Source organism: Pongo pygmaeus, chromosome 10 (assembly GCF_028885625.2).
Source record: "Pongo pygmaeus isolate AG05252 chromosome 10, NHGRI_mPonPyg2-v2.0_pri, whole genome shotgun sequence".
In the NCBI taxonomy this organism is placed as follows: Eukaryota; Metazoa; Chordata; class Mammalia; order Primates; family Hominidae; genus Pongo; species Pongo pygmaeus.
This window is the reverse complement of record NC_072383.2, coordinates 116756027-116771514: the sequence shown is the minus strand read 5'-3', so window position 1 is coordinate 116771514 and position 15488 is coordinate 116756027. Positions and strand designations below refer to the sequence as shown.

The 15488-nt window shown below is 45.2% G+C and overlaps 1 protein-coding gene across 3 annotated transcripts in view; it reads left to right on the top strand.

The window, feature by feature from the left end:
* WSB2 (WD repeat and SOCS box containing 2) overlaps positions 1–15488 on the top strand; it is a 29297-nt gene that overhangs the window by 6443 nt on the left and 7366 nt on the right. For 2 of the 3 annotated variants that reach the window (XM_054442377.2, XM_054442375.2), the window contains exons 2-4: positions 3263–3431; positions 12410–12654; positions 12816–12947. In XM_054442377.2, the coding sequence (XP_054298352.1) occupies positions 3263–3431; positions 12410–12654; positions 12816–12947 (546 nt within the window). Of the gene's footprint in view, positions 1–3228; positions 3432–12409; positions 12655–12815; positions 12948–15488 lie in introns of those variants that run through there. The other variant, XM_063646764.1, reaches the window with a different exon arrangement.

Here is a 15488-nt window from a genome sequence, read left to right as displayed (position 1 = left end):
GTGCATGCCTGTAATCCCAGCTTCTTGGGAGGCTGTGGCATAAGAATTGCTTGAACCCAGGAGGCCGAGGTTGCAGTGAGCCGAGATCGTGCCATTGCAGTCCAGCCTGGGTGACAGCGAGACTCCATCTCAAAAAAAAAAAAAAAAAAAGGATAATGTAGAGGAAGTGAACCAATTGTGAATGTTATCAGGATGGAAAAAAAAAGAAATTTTCATCCTGATCATTTGATCTGGAACTCCTGGTCTCAAGCAATTCTTCCACCTCTGCCTCCCAGAGCACTGGGATTACAGGCGTGAGCCACTACCCCAGGCCATCCAGGTCATTTGAAAATGTTTCTCTAGATCAGTCAATGTCATTTAGTACTTGACTGCATCTGGGTTTCTCAGCCTTGGCATTGTTGACATTTTGGGCCAGATGATTCTTTGCTGGGGGCTGTCCTGTGCGTTGTAGGGTGTTGAGCAGCATCCCTGGCCTCCACCCACTAGATGGCAGTAGTAGCAACTCCAGTTGTGACAACCAAAAATGTTATTGCCAAATGTCCTCAAGGGGCAAACTAGCCCCCAGTTGAGAACCCTGAGTCTATACAAATAGCTATACACATGTGACTGTATAAATGAAACTATCACACATACAAACGTATAGATTTCTAGGAGGATTTACCTGGGTCTATACAAATAGCTATTTACTCAGACCATATATATATAAATATATTTTTTTCTTTCTTTCTTTTTTCTTTTTTTTTTTTTTTAAAGAGATGGAGTCTTACTACGTTGACCAGGCTGGTCTTGAACTCCTGGCCTCAAGTGATCATCCCATCTCGGCCTACCGAAGTGCTAGGATTATAGGCGTGAGCCACCGTGCCTGGCCAGACCTAATACATTAAAACCCAAATTTATACATAGAACCTCTGAGAACGAATATTCTCTTTACAAAGGCTTGATATGATTTATTAACATTCTATTTAAAGACAGAAGCTTCAGGAACACACACCTATTTTATATAACAAGATATACCTATGTTATTATTTTCCTATAAATGCATATAGTAGAACTTTTTTTTTTTTTTTTTTGAGACGGAGTTTCACTCTTGTTGCCTGGGCTGGAGTGCAATTACACCATCTCGGCTCACCGCAACCTCTGCCTTCCGCCTCCCGGGTTCAAGCAGTTCTGCCTCAGCCCCCTGAGTAGCTGGGATTACAGGCATGCGCCACCACGCCCGGCTTATTTTGTATTTTTAGTAGAGACGGGGTTTCTCCATGTTGGTCAGGCTGGTCTCGAACTCCCAACCTCAGGTGATCTGCCCGCCTTGGCCTCCCAAAGTGCTGGGATTACAGGCATGAGCCAATTTTTTTTTTTGAGACAGGATCTCGCTCTGTCACCCAGGCTGGAGTGCAGTGGCGTGATCTCGGCTCACTGTAACCTCCGCCTCCTGGGATCAAGTGCTTCTCCTGCCTCAGCTTCCCGTGTAGCTGGGACTACAGGTGCCTGCCACCATGTCTGGCTAATTTTTTTTTTTTTTTTGTATTTTAGTAGAGACATGGTTTCACCATGTTTGCCAGGCTGGTCTTAAACTCCTGTCCTCAGGTGATCTGCCTGCCTTGGCCTTCCAAAGTGCTGGGATTACAGATGTGAGCCACTGCACCTGGCAAAAATATTTTATAAATATACACATATGCGTCTCTACCATCTGTTTTATTGAATCCAAGATACCATGGATTGTATTATCATCATGTATAACTGAGAAAAAAATACTACCTATTTAACTATGAAAAGTCATTGATTATAAGATACATCCTGATTTCAGCGAGGTCAAAATGTAAGATGTATAAAGATGTGTCTTAAAATATATGAAATACGGGTTTTAAAAATGAGTATCTATCTGGTAACAGCCAGGGTCAAAGTCTTCCACATTCCACATTCCTTGTGTGGAATGTACACATCAGGAAGTGACCTCATTCAGGATGGAAGCCAGTTTTTATATTAGTAAGTATCACAGTCATAATGGTCAAAAAATTCATTCTGAAGGCCTTTAACTTATAAGCTTCATCAGCCATTGAGAATCTTCCATCGGAGTAGAGAACTGAACTAGGAACTGTGGGTCAGTCAATGAAGAAGCTCCAATCTGGTGCCTATTCTTTCACAAGATGGTGTGCTAGGTCCTGGGAGAAACAAAGACGAAATGATCTGGGTGTTGGAACAAGGTGCTTAGACACTGATGAGGAGGGAGGGGGGCAGAGAGAAATTGGTTACATAAGAAAGAATGAAATAAACAAGGTGCGACTTATTTTCGTTTTGATAGTGTGAGATCAGGGTACGCTTCTTAGTTGTGAATCTAGGTGGGATTATTACTTTTTTCTTTCTTTTTTGTTACTTTGAGAAGCTAGGGATTCTCATGAGCAAAAAATGGGTCCAGGTGTGAACGTAAATAAGCCCCTTGCATGTCAAGGAGATTTTGTGGCCAGAGTGTGGCCTGCAGGGAGGGGACAAGGGAAGGAGGCTGGACCGATGGGCTGGGGCAGATGGCATGTGGTGAAAGTCCTGGGCTCAGTTGCCTTTATGATGTAGGCAGGCGGGAGCTTTCGAATGTATTTGAAAGAAATGATGTGATGGTATGAGTATTTCAGCTTTAGCAGCATCTCAAGGGGTAGGAAGACTGAACAGGAGACTGTAGCAAAAGATCTGGGTGAGATGAGATGAAGGTTTAACCCCGGACAGAGGACGTGGAAGCAGGAGAGATGGGGAGATGGAATCCATACTTCTGAGTGTGAGGAAGCAGGGCAAGGGCTGAATGTTTTTAGCCTTGATGATGGGGAGGATGCAGGCGAGTGAGAGGGAGCCTTTGAGTTTCACATATTCCTTCTTTGACAGCAGCAGGTTCTTTTGAAGAAACCTGAAATGCATTGGAAGGCCTTGCTATTTTGGCCTCATAATCAGCACCATCTAGCATATTCCTGGTCTGGCTGTCTCTCCACTTTCCTCCCCTTCAAGTATTCATAGGAAAATGAGGCCTCCATTCACTGGGTTCACAGGCACAAAGGTTACTCTGAGTCATGGTTAACCAGCAGTGAGGAGTGCCAGGATTGAGTAACCATGGTGGAATGTGGCCTGTGGCTGCTGTTATTGCCCTGGGTCATTTAAGTGACAACTCCCTCTGGGAATGGATAGTGTCACTGTTTGCCATAGGGAGACAGTGGCTTTCCTGTGTCTGGGTGGTCAGGGAGCAAGGGGGTGTGTGTTTGAAGCATGTTGTCTCCTGCCCCAGAGGAACCGCTGCTGCTGGCCGAACTCAAGCCTGGGCGCCCCCACCAGTTTGATTGGAAGTCCAGCTGTGAAACCTGGAGCGTCGCCTTCTCCCCAGATGGCTCCTGGTTCGCTTGGTCTCAAGGACACTGCATCGTCAAACTGATCCCCTGGCCGCTGGAGGAGCAGTTGTAAGTATTCTCGTACTGGGGCCCCATCCGGCACATTTCCAAACACTCCTTGTTCTTTTGCCATCTCCGTGCCCAAGAACCAGAGAGAGGGAAGATGGCTCATGGTTCAGGAATTGATCATGGGGGTTTCTAGAGCCCCAGGTTCTGTATATGTGAAAGTCAATTCTGTCAAAATTATGTTAGCCCCAAGTTGGCTTTTTTTCCCGTAGCTTTATTGAGATGTAATTTGTATACCACACAGTTTGTCCATTTAAAGTATACAATACAATGGCTTTTAGTCTATCCACAGAGTTGTGCATCCATCACCATCATCAATTTTACTTTATTTATTTATTTTTTGAGAGAGTCTCCCTCTGTCTCCTAGGCTGGAGTGCAGTGGCGCAATCTTGGCTCACTACAACCTCTGCCTCCTGGGTTCAAGCGATTCTCCTGCCTCAGCCTCCTGAGTAGCTGGGATTACAGGCACACACCACCACGCCTGGCTAATTTTTGTGTTATTAGTAGAGACGAGGTTTCACCATGTTGGCCAGGCTGGTCTCGAACTCCTGACCTCAAGTGATTCACCCACCTTGGCCTCCCGAAGTGCTGGGATTACACATTTCTCCCATGAGCCACTGTGCCTGGCACATAATCAATTTTAGAATATCTTTATTTCCTCAAAAAGAAAGCCTGTACCCCTTAGCTTAGATCCCCCAAACCCCCTGCACTCTCCAGGCAACCACTAATCTACTTTGTCTCTCTAGATCGGCCTATTCTAGACATTTCCTATTAATGGAGTCATACAACACGTAGCCTTTTTTGACTAGCTTCTTTCATTTTACATAATGTTTTCACAATTCATCCGTGTTCTAGCATATACTAGTATTTCATTTCCTTTTATTGCATCATATGGAGATGCCAAATTTTGTTCATACATTTATCAGTTGATGGACATTGAGTTGTTTTCATGTTTTGGTTATTACAAATAATGCTGCTATGAACATTTATAGAAAACTTGTGTTTTCTAAGTTTAACTATTTGAGGAGGTGTCAGACTGTTTTCCAGAGTGGCTGCACCATTTTACTTTCCCACCAGCAATGGATTCAGGTTCCAAATTCTCTACATCCAACCCTTGTTATTGTCTGTCTTTTTTTATTATCCTAGCAGGTAGCCATCCTAGTGGTATGAAGTGGCATTTCATAGTGGTTTCGATTTGCATTTCCTTGATGGCTATGGATGTCAAGCATCTTTTCTTTCTTTCTTTTTTTCTTTTTTTTTTTTTTTGAGACAGAGTCTCACTGTGTTGTTCAGGCTGGAGTACAGTGGCATGATCTCAGCTTATTGTAATCTCCACCTCCTGGGTTCAAGCAATTCTTCTGCCTCAGCCTCCCAAGCAGCTGGGCGACAGGCACACACCACCACACCTAGATAATTTTTGTATTTTTAGTAGAGACGAGATTTCACTATGTTGGCCAGGCTGGTCTCGAACTCCTGACCTCAGGTGATCCACTCACCTTGGCCTCCCAAAGTGTTGGGATTACAGGTATGAGCCACTGCACCTGGCCGAGCATCTTTTCAGGTGCTTACTGGTCCTTTGTATATGTTCTTTGGATCCTTGTATATGTTCTTTGGATAAATGTCTACTCAGAGCCTTTGCTCGTTTTTAAGTTTGTCTTTTTATTATCAACTAAGTTTATTTTATTCATTTGTTTCTTTAGAGAGAGAGAGAGGGTCTTGCTCTGTTGTCCAGGCTTGAGTGCAGTAGCTCAGTCACGGCTTACTGCAGCCTCAATCTGCTGGGCTCAAGCTATCCTCCTGCCCTAGCCTCCCAAGTACCTGGTACTACAGGCGTGCCACCATGCCCAGCCAACTTTTAAATTTTTTGTAGAGACAGGGTCTCGCCTAGGCTGGTCTTGAACTCCTGGCCTCAAGCAATCCTCCCGCCTCAGCCTCCCAAGTAGCTGGGATTACAGGTGTGAGCCATGGTGCTTGGCCAAGTTTAGTTTCTGATACCAGTTTTTCTTTCTTTGGTATGGACAAGCCCCTGTGTCAGAATGCCGTGAGCTCCCATTCAGATGGCCCAGCATCTGTATGTTTCCATTTGTCCCAGGGCAACTCTATGTCTGTATTTATTCATTCAGCCAGCCTTGGTTGCATAGTTTCTTTCTTTTTCTTTTGAGATGGAGTCTCACTGTGTCGCCTGGGCTGGAGTGCAGTGGTGCGATCTCGGCTCACTGCAACCTCCGCCTCCCTCCTGCCTCAGCCTCCTGAGTAGCTGGGATTACAGGCGTGCACCACCACCCCTAGCTAATTTTTTTGTATTTTTAGTAGAGATGGGGTTTTATTATGTTGGCCAGCCTTGGTTGCATAGTTTCTTTGTGTAACACTGAGTTAGGAACTGAGAGTCCTGAGATAAATCAGACATGGCCCTTGCCCTTGAGGCTCTCATTTATTTTGCTTTAAGCGTTTTTTATAAATAACATTAGATTTAAGGTTTTTATAAGTTGGATATGAAACTTGCCTTGATAAGAGGGAATGTTGACAGGAGTTTGTTGAGATGGGTACTCTGCATGCTGCTAGAGTTGAGGGGGATAAATTTGTGCAATTTCTGGAAGGAAGCCTGGCAAAATGCATCAAGGACCTGAAAAATGTTCTTCTGGGCCGGGCACGGTAGCCGATACCTGTAATCCCGGCCCTTTGGGAGGCCGAGGCAGGCGGATCACTTGAGGTCAGGAGTTTGAGACTAGTCTGGCCAACATGGTGAAACCCTGTCTCTATTAAAAATACAAAAAGTTAAGCGTGGTGGTGTGTGCCTGTAATCCCAGCTACTCAGGAGGCTGAGGCAGGAGAATCGCATGAACCTGGGAGGCGGAGATTGCAGTGAGCTGAGATCGCGCCACTGCACTCCAGCCTGGGTAACAGAGCAAGACTCCATCTCAAAAAAAAAAAAAAATCTCAGAAATGGTGTCATCTATTTATATACACTGATCTTCATCATGAAATTAGTTGTATATTAAGAAAATTGGAAACAGTTTGAAATCCAGGGATGAGAGGATGGTTACGAAAATTTTACCATTTCCATATGATATTTTTGCAGCCATCAAATTTTGTTATGTGTTTTTAATCAGAGTTTTCGGTTCCTTCTGTGGTCAGTTTGATGATAATGCCAAGGTCATACATTGTTTACTAATTCCCCACCTGAAATACAAGGGATGCACCTTCATTTCTAGACTTGACATATAAGTAAATCTACTATATGAATTTATAATCTGCTTTTTTTAAAAAGCACAACATGGAAGATCTGTCAGTTTCCTGAAAATCACTCTTGTTTTCAAATTTGTATAGATAAATATGTCTTTTTTCTGTCACATGACCTAGAGCTGCTCCCGGGTAGAAGGAAGGGCCTGGGCTTGTATCTCCCTAAGGGCACTGTGGGTGGCTCAGGGTCTAGCGTGGAGCATGTGTTAGTTGGGGAAAGGTCCTTTACTTTAATTACTGGTATCAGTAAATGAAAATAGTAACAACTTTTTTTTTTTCTGAATCCTATTTCTGAACAAAACATAAATTTGTATAGATAAATATATCTTTTCACTATTAACTAAGGAAAATGGAAAAAGGTATTTGAGTATTAACCATTTTTTCATATTTATTATTTAACATAATGAGCGAAGTGTTATTTTTTCATATGTTAAGTGAGAAGTTACTGGTTTTGGAGAAAAATCACATTTTTTTTTTTTTTTTTTTTTTTGAGAGAGTCTTGCTCTGTCATCCAGGCCAGAGTGTAGTGGCGCATCTCGGCTTACCACAGCCTCCGCCTCCTGGATTCAGGTGGTTCTCCTGCCTCAACCTCCTGAGTAACTGGGATTACAGGCGTGTGCCACCACACTCAGCTAATTTTTTTGTATTTTTAGAAGAGACAAGTTTTCACCATGTTGCCCAGGCTGGTCTTGAACTCCTGGCCTCAAGGGATCCACCTGCCTTGGCTTCCCAAAGTGCTGGGATTACAGGCGTGAGCCATTGTACCTGGCAAAATCACATATTTTGAAGAACAGTATTCTGAGGAAATATTTGCAGTATGAGGCTTATTGAAAAAAAACAGGCTATATGGCCGGGTGCGGTGGCTCACGCCTGTAATCCCAGCACTTTGGGAGGCAGAAGTGGGAGGATCACTTGAGGCTAGGAGTTCTAGATCAGCATGGGCAACATAACAAGACCCGGTTTCTACAAAAAAATTTTAAAAATTAGCCCGGCGTGGTGGCACGTGCATGTGGTCCTAGCTACTCAGGAGGCTGAGATGGGAGGATCCCCTGCACCCAGGAATTAGAGGCTGCAGTGAGCACCGATCATACCAGGCCACTCCAGCCTGGGCAACAGTGAGACGCTATCTCTTAAAATAACAAAAAAAAGCAGTTTGTAAAACCATGTATGCAGTATGATATCAGATTTGTTTTTAAAAGACATTTGTGTATATACACAAAAATTTATAGTGAGATGTTTAGAATGGTGGTGTTAGGATTATAGGTAATTTTTACTTTGTCTCATTTTCACATTTCTCCCATGTTTCGCTACTATTTTTATTTATTATTTTTATAATTTAAAATAATCGGGCTTTTTGAGGGGCAGAGAAAAGCTCTTGCTCTGTCACCCAGGCTGGAGTACAGTGGCATGCTCATAGCTCACTGCAGCCTTGAACTCCTTGCCTCAAGTGATCCTCCCACCTCAGCTTCCTAAAGGCATAGCCACCACACCCTGCCAACAATAGCTATTTTAAAAGAGAGAATTTGGGGCATTTATATTCTAGTTAGGGTAGTTATACATTTTTTAAAAATCATATTATGTAGTGCTTTTGATATTGAGCAAATAATTGATATTAACCAAATAATTATACTGCTTTTTGAAATAAAGTTTTTAGAAACTTTAACTTCAGTGAAGCTAAATTCTGCCAATGAATCTGTCTTGCCTCATCAGCTCTTTCCCACGGTACGACCTCCCTGCTTTTCATGTAACTCATCCCTGGATTCATTAGCAAACTCAAAGTATTTGTTGAGCATTAGGCCGGGATACCTAAGACCTTAGTTCCAGTTCTGCCCCGATTTTGTGACCCCAGGAAAGTTAATAACCCATAAAATGGAGATTTTAGTATCTCTTTCTAGAAAAATTAAATTTAGGATATTAAAATGAAATAATAAATATGCCTTAATTCTTTTGGAATAAAGTAGCTACAGGTGTATTCCTTAATTCAAATACAGAAATTAGGGCCAGGTGTGGTATCACACGCCTGTAATCTCAGCACTTTGGAAGGCTGAGGTGGGACGGATTGCTTGAGGCCAGGAATTAGTGACTAACCTGGGCAGCATAGCGAGACCCTGTCTCTGCAAAAGATTAAAAAATTAGCTGGGTATGGTGGCATGCGCCTGTAGTCCCAGCTACTCAGGAGGCTGAGATGGAAGGACTGCTCGAGCCCTGGAGTTCAAGGCTGCTGTAAGCTATGGTCACACCACTGCACTGCAGCCTGGGTGCCAGAGAGAGACCCTGTCTCTAAAAAAACCCAAAATAAATAAAACAAATACAGAAATCAGGATTTTATAAGAAATAAAACAAATTTAACTGGTGGTTCCAAGCTGTCTTAAACCTCTTCCCATAGCCTGCTTCTTAAGTGCTGCTTCTCATGACAGCAAACTCAGGGGCCAGTGCCAGGGCCAGAGCCAGGCAGGTCTGGACAGTCTGTGGAGAGGCAGCCGATCAAAATGACATTCATGGTCACATTCAGATTGTTTGGCCAGAATAACAAGTTTCAGCCTATATTTGGCCACTTAGACCCAGAAGTTGGCAAACTTTTTCTTCCTTTTTTTTTTTTTTTTTGAGATGGAGTCTTGCTCTGTCATCCAGGCTGGAGTGCAGTGGTGCAACCTTGGTTCACTGCAACCTCTGCCTCCCGGGCTCAAGCGATTATCCTGCTTCAGCCTCCTGAGTAGCTGGGACTATAGGCACCCCCCACCACACCTGGCTAGTTTTTTGTATTTTTAGTAGAGATGGGGTATCACTATGTTGGCCAGGCTGGTCTCAACTCCTGATCTCAAGTGATCCGCCTGCCTCGGCCTCCCAAAGTGCTGGGATTACAGGCGTGAGCCATGGCACCTGGCCAACTTTTTCTATAAAGTAAATAGTTTAGGCTTTGTGGACCATAAGGTCCCTGTCTTGACTGTTGAACTCTGCTGTCACAGTGTCAAAGCAGCCTCAGACAATACCTAACCAAATGCTTGTGGCTGCATTACAATAAAACTTTATTGACAAGAACAAAATCCTGTTATTTGCTACAACATGGATGAACCTGAAGGACTTTATCCTAAGTGAAATGAACTAGGCACAGAGAGACAAATACTGCATGATCTCACTTACATGTAGAATCTGAAAAAGTCTAACTCATAGAAACAGAGTAGAATGGTGGTTGCCGGGGGGTGGGAGAGGGAGTGGTGAGATATTGATCAAAGATATAAAGTTTCAGCTAAGCAGGGTAAGTTCAGAAGATCTATTATATGGCATGATGACTGTGGTTATTAATAATGTACACTTGACAATTGCTAAGAGTGTAGACCTTTTTTTTTTTTTTTTTTTGAGACAGGGTCTGACTCTGTCACCCAGGCTGGAGTGCAGTGTTGTGATCTCGGCTCAGTGCAACCTCCGCCTCCTGGCTCAAACAATCCTCCCACATCAGCCTCCCGAGTAGCTGGGATTACAGGCACACACCACCAGGCCCCTGCCACCATGTCCAGCTAATTTTGTATTTTTAGTAGAGATGGGGTTTCACCATATTGCTCAGGCTGGTCTCGAACTCCTGACCTCAGGTGATCCACCCACCTCAGCCCTCCAAATTGCTGGAATTACAGGTGTGAGCCACCATGCCCGGCCCCTCCCTTCTAATTTTGTAAATTAGCTTGGTTAAAATTCTTTTTTTTTTTTGAGATGGAGTCTCGCTCTGTCACTCAGGCTGGAGTGCAGTGGTGCGATCTCGGCTCACTGCAAGCTCCGCCTCCCGGGTTCACGCCATTCTCCTGCCTCAGCCTTTCCGAGTAGCTGGGACTACAGGCACCCGCCACCACGCCTGGCTAATTTTTTGTATTTTTGGTAGAGACGGGGTTTCACCGTGGTCTCGATCTCCTGACCTCATGATCCGCCCGCCTTGGCCTCCCAAAGTGCTGGGATTACAAGCATGAGCCACCACGCCCGGCCGGTTAAAATTCTTTCGTGTATTTCACCACACGATTGACAAAAATGTGATGTACTTAGAATTTTTCAGGAACATCTATAATATTGGGTCGGTGCAAAAGTAATGGTGGTTTTTGCCATCTGTAATATTGGGTTGGTGCAAAAGTAATGGTGGTAATTGCAAATACTGCAATTATTTTTGCACCAATTAATACATAAACTTGTTCAACTACGTGTGCATTGAGTTTAGGATTTCTCATGGAATCAAATCTGACCTCATCCTGGCATTCAGCTTTCTCATCTCCATTTCTCCCAGTTTAACCAACCGGAGTGTGGTCAGGGTCACATGGAGACCTTTGTGCCGTGTACCGCAAATAGTAAGCTTCATGTTTTCAGGCTCAACCCCAGGGCCGGCCAAGTGCTTGTGCATTTGAGACATTGTTTCCTGGGTGCAGTGGTGGCCGGGGCCTCATGTTTTAGCTTATCTGGGCCTGTTTCACTGTAAGTTGAATTGTAGGAGAGGTTCGGGTTAAGAGATCTTCCAGGACAGGATACCTCTACACAGCCCTGTGAATTCCTTTTCTCTCTTGACTACCTTGCTGTTTGATTCTTGTGCAGGTTACCATCAGTTCGGAAGTAAATGAAGGAGCCTCATTAATCAGTTGGAACATAGTGAGTGAAGGTGGAAATTAACATGTACCAAACAAATGGTGTTGGCAAGACAGGGGTTTATTTTCCAGCTCCTTGGGGATTTCTAAGCTAGAGATAAGGGAACTCATCAGGCAGGAGAGTGGTGGATATTCGGGCTCTAAGTTCTGCCCTAGTTCCAAACCTGCAGTATGCTTTCTTACTCATGGGAAAAACTGAGTGTCTTTTTCCTTTCACTCATCAAAACCTGAGAGAACTTTCTGAGCAAGCATGTGACTCCCTGGAGCATCTGTTATTTAGTTATCCCACAAGGCAGGTCACCCCATTGCAGGGCTGTTGCAAATAGATTGAGCCATGGCCAGTATAGCCTGTGTTACATCAACTCTTTTTTTTTTTTTTTTTTTTTTTGAGACAGAGTTTTGCCTTTGTTCCCCAGGCTGGAGTACAATGGTGCGGTCTTGGTTCACTGCAACCTCCACCCGCTAGGTTCAAGCGATTCTCCTGCCTCAGCCTCCTAAGTAGCTGGGGTTACAGGCACCCGCCACTACGCCCGGCTAATTTTTTTTTTTTTTAGTAGAGATGGGGTTTCACCATGTTGGCCAGGCTGGTCTCGAACTCTAGACCTCAGGCGATCCACCTGCCTTAGCCTCCCAAAGTGCTGGGATTACAGGCATGAGCCACCATGCCTGGCCTACATCAACTCTTAAAAAGAAACGACAAGAAAAGTCACAGCAGATTGCAGCAAAGGCCAGCTTGTTTCTAGGATTTAAAGTCTTATGTGGCTGGGTGGGGTGGCTCATGCCAGTAATCCCAGCACTTTGGGAGGCCAAGGTGGGCAGATCACTTGAGCTCAGGAGTTTGAGACCAGCCTGGGCAACATGACAAAACTCTGTCCTACAAAAAATACAAAGTTAACAGAGCCTAATGGCACATGCCTGTCGTCCTAGCTACTTGGTGGATCTGAGGCGGGAGGATCAGTTGAACAGGGAGGTCGAGGCTGCAGTGAGCCATGATTGTGTCACTGCATGCCAGCTTGGGTGACAGACCCTTCCCTCCACTCCCCAAAAGTCTTACATGTCCCAGGATGAAAAGTTGATAGACTGGTAACAATTGCAGATTCATTAAGAAATCTCTGCTTCTTCCAGCATCCCTAAAGGGTTTGAAGCCAAAAGCCGAAGTGGCAAAAATGAGACGAAAGGGCGGGGCAGCCCAAAAGAGAAGACGCTGGACTGTGGTCAGATTGTCTGGGGGCTGGCCTTCAGCCCGTGGCCTTCCCCACCCAGCAGGAAGCTCTGGGCACGCCACCACCCCCAAGTGCCCGATGTCTCTTGCCTGGTTCTCGCTACGGGACTCAACGATGGGCAGATCAAGATCTGGGAGGTGCAGACAGGTAGGTCATTCCTGGCTGGCACAAGGTTCTGGGAGGCTCGGGTGCATGTTCTGACTGTGTTGCCTCCCTGCTCCACTCATGTTGGCCAAGAGGTGTGGCCGTGGCAGGCACACCTCGTGCCCCCCTCTCTGGCTGACTCAGTGCCCCTGCTCCCATGCCAGGGCTCCTGCTTTTGAATCTTTCCGGCCACCAAGATGTCGTGAGAGATCTGAGCTTCACACCCAGTGGCAGTTTGATTTTGGTCTCCGCGTCGCGGGATAAGACTCTTCGCATCTGGGACCTGAATAAACACGGTATGGGAAGTGAAGGAACTACTCGGCAACTCCAAAAATACTGTATTTGCTTTCTCCACTTTACCAGTGTCATTTTTATCTAAAACAGTGTTTCTTGATGTTTTTTTCTGTAATTGCCCCTTAAGGAGCCTTTTAGACAGTTTTTTCCTAATCGCCCCTGCCTGCCCCAAAGATAATACTATACCAAAGAGAGTTTAATACCAAACATATACTGTGTGTCTATTTAGGCTATTTTAATATCGAAGATATATTGTATATCTACCTATGTGCTGAATGCACGTCTATGCTTTGTATGTAAAAAAATGTGAAGATTTTTTTGGCTACCAAGAACTAGTTTGTACCCTCTTGGGGTGAATTGCCCCTGTTAAAAATATTTGATCTAGAACAGGTTTTCTCATCGGCACTATGGATATTTTGGGCTGGATAACCCTTTGTCATGGGCTCTCCTGTGCATTCTAAGACACTGAGCAGCGTGCCTGGCCTCTTCTCTTTTGATGCCAGTAGCATCCTCTCCGGTTGTGACAAGCAAAAAAGTCCCCATGTCCTGTGAAGGGCAGGGTCTCCCCAGGTTGAGAACCACTGATCTAGAAGTCCCTGTTGGGTGCTTCCTGTTAGAAAGAAAGATTTTCTTTTTGAAGCAGACTCTAAGCCTAGAATAATTCTCTCAGGCTATGGGGCGTCAGGTTTTGTGAAATTCTGCCTTGAGCAAACTGTATACAGGGGTGGCCCAATAAAGAATTCCATATATCTCTGGTTTGATCCTTAACTAGAAAGGTGATATAAGAGGCCAGGCACGTGGCTCACGCCTGTAATCCCAGTACTTTGGGAGGCTGAGGCGGGTGGATCACCTGAGGTCAGGAGTTCAAGACCAGCCTGGTCAACATGGCCAAACCCCATCTCTACTAAAAAATACAAAAATTAGCTGGGCGTGGTGGTGGGCGCCTGTAGTCCCAGCTACTTGGGAGGCTGAGGCAGGAGAATCACTTGAACCCGGGAGGCAGAAGTTGCAGTGAGGCAAGATTGCATCACTGCACTCCATCCTGGGCGACAGAGCGAGACTCTGTCTCAAAAAAAAAAAAAAAAAAAAAAAGTGACATAAGAAAGGGGAATTTATTGCAATGCAATTTTTCAATTCCTCCAGCCCTGGATGGGGCTCAGGGGCTGGAGGGATTGGAAGGAGGGTCATGAAGAGGCCACTTGTCCCCATGGTGTGAAGGCACTGGCACTCTCTCCCAAGCTATGACTGTCCAGCTCCACACAGCCATGAGAGGGACCTTTCTCCTGCTCTTTTAGCAATAAGCCTGAAAACTTGTATCTTAGTCAATGCCAGAGACTGGGTGGCTTAAACAACAGACGTTTATTTCTCACAGTTCTGAAGGTTGGGAAGTCCGTGAGCGAGGTGCTAGTAGTTTTGGTGTCTGTGAGCACCTGCTGCCTGGCTTGTAAACAGCCACCTTCTCTCTGCATCCTCATCTGGCAGAGATCTCTCTCTTTCATGTCTCTTCTTCTAAGGGCACTAATCCCATTCCCGAGGCTTCACCCTCATGACCTATTGACTTCTCAAAAGCCCCCCCTCCTAATACCATCACATTGGGGATTAGGGCTTTATGTGTGGGGGACACATTTAGTCCACAGCAGCTTGTCAAACAAACTAAGGCGGTGCACATGCATCCTCATCTGAAGGCATCTGATCACCAAGATAACTCTAGGTGTTTTTTTTGTTTGTTTGTTTTTTCTTGAGACGGAGTCTCACTGTGTCACCCAGGCTGGAGTGCAGTGGCACGATCTCAGCTCACTGCAACCTCTGCCTCCCAGGTTCAAGTGATTCTTGTGTCTCAGCCTCCCAAGTAGCTGGGACTACAGGCATAAGCCACCACACCTAGCTAATTTTTTGTATTTTTAGTAGAGACAGGGTTTCACCATGTTGGCCAGGCTGGTCTCAAGCCCCGGACCTCAAGTGATCCGCCTACCTGGGCTTCCCAAAGTGCTGGGATTACAGGTGTGAGCCACTGCGCCTGGCCTACTCTAGGTGGTTTCTGCCCAGTACTGTGGAACCTATAATCACACAGTCTAAGATGTGCTGCTGATCAGGACAGCTTCTCCAAGGCAGTGCCTCTTTTTTTTTTTTTTTTTTTTTTTTTTTTTTTTTGAGACAGAGCCTCCTACAGGTGTGTGCCACCATGCCTGGCTAATTTTCGTATTTTTAGTAGAGACGGGGTTTTGCCATGAAGGTCAGGCTGGTCTTGCACTCCTGACCTGAAGGGATCCGCCCACCTCGGCCTCCCAAAGTGCTGGGATTACAGGCGTGAGGTACCACGCTCGTCTGGCATTGCCTTTTTAAATGCTGGCTTAATGTGTGTACTGAGGCAGCTTGCCACCATCTCAGGAAGGTCCATGCAGTGGCTCTGGAAATCACTTGATGACTTCGAAGGAAAGACCAAGTGAGAGTGACCAAGAGTGGGCGGGATGCAGTAGGCCAATTATGAGAGCTTTTCAAGGAGAGGAGGGGAATAAAGTTGTGTTCCCAGCTGCCAGGCGCTG